Source organism: Esox lucius, chromosome 12, assembly GCF_011004845.1.
Source record: "Esox lucius isolate fEsoLuc1 chromosome 12, fEsoLuc1.pri, whole genome shotgun sequence".
NCBI classification, from domain to species: Eukaryota; Metazoa; Chordata; class Actinopteri; order Esociformes; family Esocidae; genus Esox; species Esox lucius.
This window is the reverse complement of record NC_047580.1, coordinates 11,347,708-11,356,421: the sequence shown is the minus strand read 5'-3', so window position 1 is coordinate 11,356,421 and position 8,714 is coordinate 11,347,708. Positions and strand designations below refer to the sequence as shown.

At 45.8% G+C, this 8,714-nt stretch overlaps 1 protein-coding gene across 2 annotated transcripts; it reads right to left on the bottom strand.

Moving 5' to 3' along the window:
- Positions 1–4,694: 4,694 nt before the first annotated feature.
- Positions 4,695–8,193, bottom strand: aar2 (AAR2 splicing factor). Of its 2 annotated transcripts, none has more exons than XM_010875822.3 (4): positions 8,116–8,193; positions 6,559–7,323; positions 6,075–6,304; positions 4,695–5,881 (listed from the first exon to the last, which is right to left on the bottom strand). In XM_010875822.3, the coding sequence occupies exons 2-4, from the start codon at positions 7,319–7,321 to the stop codon at positions 5,714–5,716; spliced, it is 1,161 nt and encodes a 386-aa protein (XP_010874124.1). In that variant the 5' UTR covers positions 7,322–7,323; positions 8,116–8,193; the 3' UTR covers positions 4,695–5,713. The 2 variants fall into 2 exon arrangements, with proteins under 2 accessions (XP_010874124.1, XP_010874123.1); XM_010875821.4 differs by lacking the exon at positions 8,116–8,193 and adding an exon at positions 7,434–7,836.
- Positions 8,194–8,714: the final 521 nt, after the last annotated feature.

Sequence of the window (8,714 nt, the reverse complement as noted above, 5' to 3'; positions counted from 1 at the left end):
CAAGATGAAAAAGCATTTCAAGATCACACAGCAAGCTTGAAATGCTGCCAACAGGGCTATCCAATTGGCATCTTTTGTAAGGCTTTAACGGTTATAACTTTGTCAAGCAGAGTGATCATGGGTGCTGCAAAGAACAGGATCCCAGGTTGATGCTCCGTGTGTGACAGGCAGGCTGACAGTGGAGGAAGCCAAAATGTTAGCAGCTGTACTTTGGGGTCGGTTTTATGCTCTTAGAGGTTGCATTTGTGTGTTTTTTTAACCACTCCTAAGAAAATGTACTTAGGTAATAGTTATTGATTTGTCGCTTCATTAAAATGCAGAGTCTTTTATGCCAAGTTGAAAGCAGAGTTGCTCAGGGCGCGTGCACACACTTTTTCTATCTCACACTCTTACAAACACATGTACACTCCTGGCTACACATGCCGGAATTTGACCAGGCATAAAAGAACCACAGCCTTGTTTTCAGCTCTTGCCATTAATTACTCCTGCAAATTACTACAACAGAACACATTGTTCACACGCACTCTGATACACAGACACACACAAATACCTCTCTTCACACAATCGGGGCACTTAAAACACACACGACCATACACACACACAGTTCCTAGGAGTGTGCACGTGTCTGCCTCACATTTGGGTCATTCGAGTCAGGCTTGGAGTGAAGCCTTTGTGGCCGTGGACTCAAGGGGGAGAGGGGAGAGGAATTCCAGCTCAGCCAACAAACTCTTTTAAAACGTCTGAGCGATGGTAATGCAGAAGGAGTCGGTTGGGGGGGGGGGGGGGGGGGGGGGGCTGCGCATGAGGGAAGAGATGGAGGGGCGTTCTGACCCATATGGGAGTGGACTGCTGGGGCTGTCACAGTGGGCACGTGTTGGCAGAGGCTTCTCTCACTCACACACACACACACACACACACACACACGTTTGTATGGCTATCCTCATGGGGACCAGAAAATATAAATTGCATGCTCCCTTGCCCTAATCTTAATGCTAAACCTAACCTTAACCCAACCCTAATCTAAACCTAACCCTAACCTAAACCTCAATAAAGTAACATTTATGCCTAAACTATACCCAGATGTAATGCCTAACCTTAACACTAAACTTAACCAACAACGCCTGGACCTTAAAGAAACCCCAATTCTGACTCTAAAATGAATTGTAAGTTTGACCCTAAACGCTGAGCCGGAAATTGACTTTTGCCTCATGAGCGAATCTTTTCTGGTTTTACTATAATCATGGTGACATTTGGTCCACATGAGTATAGTTAGACCTAAGACACACACACACACACACACAAACACTTGCATCTGCCGCAGAACAGAACACAACAGCATATGGCTGCGTCCTCAAATCACAGTCAGTACACATATAATAGACACGACTGTTCACTGGATATTTGAATGGCGCCATATGTTGGCAATAATATTTATTAGAGGGCAGTTAACACTGTGCTACATTGCTTAGGACTGTGTTGAGCTGTTTACACTCCACATCCTGAGGAGCACTACATTGGCAGAAGGTCTATAAACACTAATTTGGCAAAGAAACCAAACTGGTCCGAATAGCACTGTAAGCAAGCGCACGCACGCACCCACACACACACGACTTTCCCATGTGTAATCATAGGGACATGCTCAATTACTAAAAGTCCACACTCTGACAAGCTATTCATTACAATTATGCGCCTCACTTTACTACAAAGTGGTAATGGATTTCAACAGAGTGACTGGATGTGAGAGGGAAGGCCAGGACTTCCAGGAACAGCCTGAGAAATATGCCCACACATAACACCCATTCACATGGTCTCTCACTAAGTTGGAGGGCTCAAAACTCACATCCAAACACGCACAAAAACACACTGCCTGCTCTGGGGGGGGGGGTACACCAAGAGACATAGGCCAGTGTTTGTTCAGGCAGGGTGACCAACCTGTGAGTAGCATGGAAATGACCATTCCACTTTTGACGGCAGAACCCATTTCGACTGACTGAGTCTGAGCGGGTGTGGGTCGAGGCCCCACAAAATAACCCTCATCCCCCTTGTTGCCGGGCCCTGTGCGTTTCCGTACGCATGTCTTTATAAAGACGTGAGACAGTCAACCCAAAGTGGGCATACCAAGACTAAACCAATCCGGCATATTTGAAGGAACGTTCCTGGAGCAGAACAGTTTCACATGGGGTTGAGGGGTTATTGGAACGAAACGGAGGGCAGTGGTGGTCTCAAACTCCAAACTAATCAGAAAACCCGGGAGAGTAGTCGCGCTGCTTTAGTCGAATGCCCTCCCGCGTCCTCCTCAGGGAGTTCAAAGGTTCCACGGAAGATGTGAAACAGCTCATTGTTTATGCACTGTAGTAATTGAGCAGACGTTGTTATTCAGAGCGTCCATTTTTGGCCTGGCTCACAGCACCAGACGAAAGCCCATTCAAGGTGACACCGCCCTATCCCCAGATCATGTGCATGCATAGCGGTGTCTGCGTTGGGCTGCCTGTCTCAACACAGCAGCTGAGATTCTTTCCGTTGATATGGATGAAATGTGGTAGTAATTAGCCAGCCAGTCATTCCAGCCATAGTTGTTGTAACCCCAGTGGTCAGCAGAGACACGTCTCACCCCGACTGAGACGATGGTCCTTATCCGTGGGTTTAGGATATGACCCTCACCCCCCTCTTGCATAATGTGGGAAGAACTGAATTCTTCTTGGTTTTATCTAAATCATCAATACTCCAGGGAAGAAATTCATTCTCAAAGGACCCCTTGCACCATCCTAGCCTCCTCTCATGTACGGCAGCGAAACCTCACAGAGGTACTTTGGTGTGGTTAAACACACTGCGATTATAGTGGATAGTCAGATTAATATAATAGTTGACATTTTACTTCCATTTTTCTCTTTGCCCGCAAGACTTTCCTAGTAATCATGTTTAATTGGGACATCTCTGGAAGCAGACTACCCGACAGGACCTCAGTAAATGTTGATAATTAAAACATTGGTTCTGGTAGAAAGTTTTAGATTTCAAATAAGGTTTATTTTATACCATGGAACCCTAGTGGGCACACAGGAAAGGATCCATACATTCAATAGCCACAACATAGCACATCCCCCAACCACTAACATTAACGACTCCATCCCATCCATTACACTCTCAGATAACAGCATATTCTTCAGAACTCCTACTGATTCCAGGTTTGGACCGAAAGTTTGTGTGAGAGAATAACACTTAAAAACAATTTGCTCCAAAGCCAACATTTCTCCCTCCAAGTGCCTGGAATGCTGAGTAAGGTTCACAAATCAAAATAATTCGTAAACCAGGTGTTTTTAATAGGCAAACGTTAACTTCAATTTCGACCGTTCACCAAGTTCAGCAGAGTACCATTCCTTGATGCCAACTGCCATAATCATCATAAAAGCCAAATGTTTGGGTGAATGCATGCTGATGGGCCACCAGTTAGGATAAATGATTCCCATAATAGCTCCATCTCAGGAAATCTGGAGGAAAAATGAATTAGACTGAGACTTTGGAGCTACAGGATTTCCACGTATGAATCCTCATCAATAGTTCTGCCTCCATTGACGGAGGTGACGACATCCAGACTTTCCTCTTCACATGTTTCAAGGGAGAAACACAGGCGCTACTGGACATCCCCCATTTCACTGGATGAATTGACAAATGGATGACTGACGAGCCTGGGATTGACACCAAACCTTCCGTCAATTATAGGATATTCTTAACACACATGCGAAAGTGCACGCACGCTAATAGAAAACTCCCAATATGAGGGCTTCAGATCGCTGCGAATCATTTCCACCGATTTGATGGCAGTGACCAGTCACAACAAACCCAGTGCATCTGTCTCTATGTGACTCACACATAACACTAAAAACACTAACTACACGCACGCACGCACACAGACCCACCCACCCAACCACCGAGGGCAAAAACACTAAATAGCAAGTTTCTTTTATTCCCTTACGCAAGTGTTATTCATCAATCATCAGCAGAACTGCATTCAAACACAATAAATCAGTAGCAGCATCACAATGGTGTGTTGGGCAGAGAAACCACCCCTCCTCCACATGGGCAGGGGTTTTTCCAACCACAGAACAGATGTCAATCGCATCTGGAAATGTGTTAATTTGCCTCGTCTAACAAAAACATGCGTCGTATGGAGTCTTCTGAACCGCGACACAGATCGATTGAAACATAACTGACATCCTCATTCTCAAATGTCTGATAATTGTATTGTTCCACTGATTCTATCAGAGAACAAATCGGCCCGCGAAGCTCAAATCCTATCAGCCAGATGTCGGACAGTCGTAGATACATCTCACAAGGTGACTTCCAGTCAGGGGATCAACCACGGTAACATTAAAGACATTTGAGTAAGGAGTAAATCTTGACCTGCATGTGTCAGGTCTCAATCATTATTCTGTATGAAATCGTGCCACGCTTGGTGGAAGTGCCCTGGACAGTCACCTTGTCCCCTCCACCCACTATTCTTTCCCCCTCAGCTTTGGGACACTTGTACAAATGGAAGAATTGAAGGGGCTGAGGAATCATGTAGTTTTCCTCTTCCAACCCCCCAGTATTCTCGAACGTACCCAGCAAAGGCAAAGATCATGGCTGCCATCTAGTGGACACAATCTATGAACATTTTCAGAACCCGAGTAACCAAAAAGTACACGGCCTAAGCCAAAGACTATAACATAGAAAGCTGTGTTTAATTAAATGGAAAGAATGAGTTACAAAAGTTGGGAGGGTAAAGGTTTAACATTTGTCTGGATAGTCCACACCAGGTAAAAAGACCAATAAACCACACACATTACTGGTTGCTGTACATGACTGCTATTGTGAAAACAAAAAACTAACACAAAGTACAATCAGCTCAAGGTTTTATATAAAAGGTTCAGTTCCCACATACATTGGTAAGACCTTGTGTTTTTAGGGTTTCTTGATGGTAGTCCACTGCCTAAAGGAAAAAAAGAATTACAGGCACTCCTGACGTGAAAAACATTACATTTTACATTATTAAAGATAAGTTAATGTTAGGTTCAATGGTAAGGGTTTGGTTAGGGTAAGTGGTATAATCTTTTGTTTAGTTGTTCCACACATCAGCAGTGTCTTTATAACCCTACTTTTGAACACAAAAGAACCACTAGAGGGCATCAGTGAGTTCCCCGTTGACCTACAGAGCAAGTTCTCCCACAACTCTCCTCTGGCCTCCCCAAACGTTTCTCATTCTAGTTTTACCAAAAACTTAGCACACCTGGTTTAACTGGTCAACTAATCATTAAGCCTGTGCACCTAATTAGGTGAGTCTTTTTAGGGTTAAAAAAAAAAACCCACACACGAAACCATCCTTAAAACAGAGGCCTTCAGCCATTTTTGGCCACTGGTTGCAGAAGTGCTGCTGTTGAGCAAAAAAGGGTCCCCGAAAATTGTGAACTGACATGTGCCAATTGGTGCCCCATGCCATCAAAACCACTCAAACTCAAACTTACAATTGAATGGCTAACTGTGGTATGATTGAGTTGAATTGCCCTGGTCTGAACGACAAAGCCATAAAGCATTTGGTGGAAAAACTCATATTCAAGGAAGCACAAGAGAAGGACATGAGATAAAAATGACAGGTGTCCGACCTCTCTTCATGTTCCAGCCAGGTACCTCCTTAAACAACAGAAGACCTTACTTTGTCGCATTTTAGTCCGTTTTCTCCTCAGTCCACAGTGACTCCGTCAGGGAGCTCAACTACCACGGGTTCACAATCGCCAGGGTCCGCCTCAAAGTCCCAGGAGAACTTCTTGGTCAGGTGGGCCTTAAATTTCTCTGCCCTCTTCTGCAGGGTACGGTCCACCTCCGGCCCACTCGCAAACCGGAAGAAGTCCTGAAACACATTAGAGAAACGGAAGCCAAGTCAGAGACGTGCCTGGCAGATCGCCCACAGAGGTCAATGAGTCTGCAGCAAAATCAATATGAAAACCTCCAAGGACTGTGTTCGGTGTTTTCTTTTCTAACTCGGAAAAGACGCTCACTAAGAAAGACCCATTCACGGCGGGGTTAAGTTCAGGTCAGCTCACCTGCAGTGTGGAGGTGAGGAAGTTGTCCTGGGAGACGATGTCCACGAAGAAGTCGGGCGGGACCTCCCCTAGCTGGTGGTAGAGCACGGCGATGAGGCCCAGGTACAGGTCCCTCCGCTGGCACATGGCCACCTCACTGCGGCAGAGCAGGGCCAGCAGGCGCTTCCAGTGCTCAAAGCCTTCGTACACGTTCCCAATGAGGAAGCACACAAACGCAAACTGCAACTCTCCTGGATTTGGGGGGGGGGGGGGGGGGGGGTTGATTAATCGGTGAGTAATGATTCAAACTAAGTGACACATTCAGTTCATTTAATACAGCCTGAATAAACCAATGTGCCATCGTCAAGTCTGGGTGGTTACAATCCAGCCGGTTAAAAAACGTCCCCCGGGCATTCCACAGTCTATCAGTTCCAAGCTCCGCTAAACTTCGTGTGGTCCATAAATGTATGTAGACAACATCACTCAGAAACCCCTTGACACTCACCCAGCACGTTGAGAGGCTGTTGCTGATGGTTGCTCTCCAGAAGGCTGTCCAGGGCATAGCTTAGGTCCATGCTGCACTGGGTTATTTGGGCCGGGGTGGCCCCGGGAGGGTAGGTCTTTTTAGGGATGGGGGAAAAGCGCAGCGCAGTCCCCTCTCTTGGCTTCATCTTGGGCAGCTTGTCAAGGCCCTCCTTCATGCTCTGGCACTCAGTGTCGTTCCTGGGCAGGTTCTGCTCCACGCGGTCCTTGGTGTGCGTGAGCTGGACCTCTGGGATCACGTCGCTGAAGGCGCACACGCGCCCGGAGAGAGGCTGCAGCCGGGAGGCCAACTCCTGGCTTACCTTGTCGGTGAGGGAGACCCACTTGCGCAACACCTCGTACGGGTAGGGTCCGAGGAAAGGGTCCAGGTCTTGTAGGCCTGCCCGCACCCGAGCCACCTCCTCTTGATTCTGAGAGGCGGAAAAGTCCAGATCCTCCTCACTGGGAACCCAGTTGGCTAGCAGGATTTCTCTGGGCTTCAGGGTCAGAAATAGACCTGTTCTGGGGCCTGTTTCACCGCCGCAGCTCGCCGCGTTGGAGGAGCTGTAGTGGAGGAAGTGGAGGCCTGGTGGAATCATCTTCACCCCCCGGAAGCGAGGCCCGACCTGCCAGCTTTTGTAATCGATACCCAGCTCTGTACCCGCGGGAACCCCAAGCAGCACCAGGGTTGCCCCCTCCTCAAACAGCCCACGTGCAACTTCAGGATCCATGTCCACACTGTCCATGTCTGTTCCCAGATGAGAATGGATTGAGACAGAAACATTAGACTAGTGCTTTGAAAACCAAATGTAATGATTACTGGGGGGGAAAAAAGTTGCTGAGTAATTAGCTACATACCATACATGGCATAACTGCTTTACTCAATGTTTGAGACAGCAAGCTCAAATGGCCAACGAATAAGAAAGCTGACATTAGCTAAGTAAGCCTGAGACTAGCCCTGTGATTAAGCAATAAGGCAGAGGCGCGTGGACAATATACTATGGGCAGCGATGGTTCTTTGGCACATTGCAACGCGGATTCCCTAGATACAATTCTTAGCAGTGTTATATTGGCATATACCACAACCCCCACGTATAGCTAGTAGAAACCGGTTACCATCACAATTTAAATCGTAAAAGCACATTTTCATCATAGCCGTAGTATACCGTCCCACAACGTTCAGCCAATCAGCATAACCACATGTAAATACATATGATTGTCCAATCACGTTATTGTAATTAACAGAGTGTAGCTGCGCCGAAGCTGATCTGCAGGTACTGAAAGGCATATTTGCGTTAAAGAATCCCTTCTATTCAGCGCGCTAGCGCATCTATCACCTAATAATATGGACGTGAAAGGACTTGAATTTATATAGCTATAAAAGGGCTAGGCCAAACAGTCTATAATAGTATTATCACAGATTAATATACTACCACCATTAACAGCTGTTAGCTATCAAACCCAAATATAATCTTAATGTGGAAATAAGAGTCACAATACGACGGTGGTGTTCCAAAAACTACTAAATAAATCAAGGTACCTGGAAGTTTGGTAGACGCGTTGACGTTACCACTTCGCCCATGACTGTGCGTCTCAAATATAGTTCCCAGCAGGAACAAAGAACTTGGATAAGAATAGTTCCGGATGAAATGTAACTGAGATTGGTTTCTTTTAGATTATATGGCTGTAAAATTAGATTCCACAGCCAAAATCTATATATGTAACAAAAAATAGACTTTTGGTGTTACAGCTTTTTTATCGCTTCAGTGCTATTATCATTAGTATATGGATATTTGTACATGTTACACAGCTAGTCTTGCATTCAAAACCAATGATTGTGCTTTCATTTGGCATGTAAACATCTTTCACCACAAGATAGTTGATCCCACCAATACATTTTCTGTTCTCAACAAATGTTACATATAATGAAAGAAAATGTTTACCACACACTAACTTGCATCAATTCTGTGTTTGGCATTTGACAATGACTTCATGCCCACATCCTTACAAATATCTTCCTTTTTTCCAACACTGCAGGAAAAACCTTTTGGTGTGCAGATCCAAACCTGACATTGGTCACCAGAGAGGTCATGACATGGTTTATATTGGGCCTTAAGGACGGTGGTATGCTCATGGGAA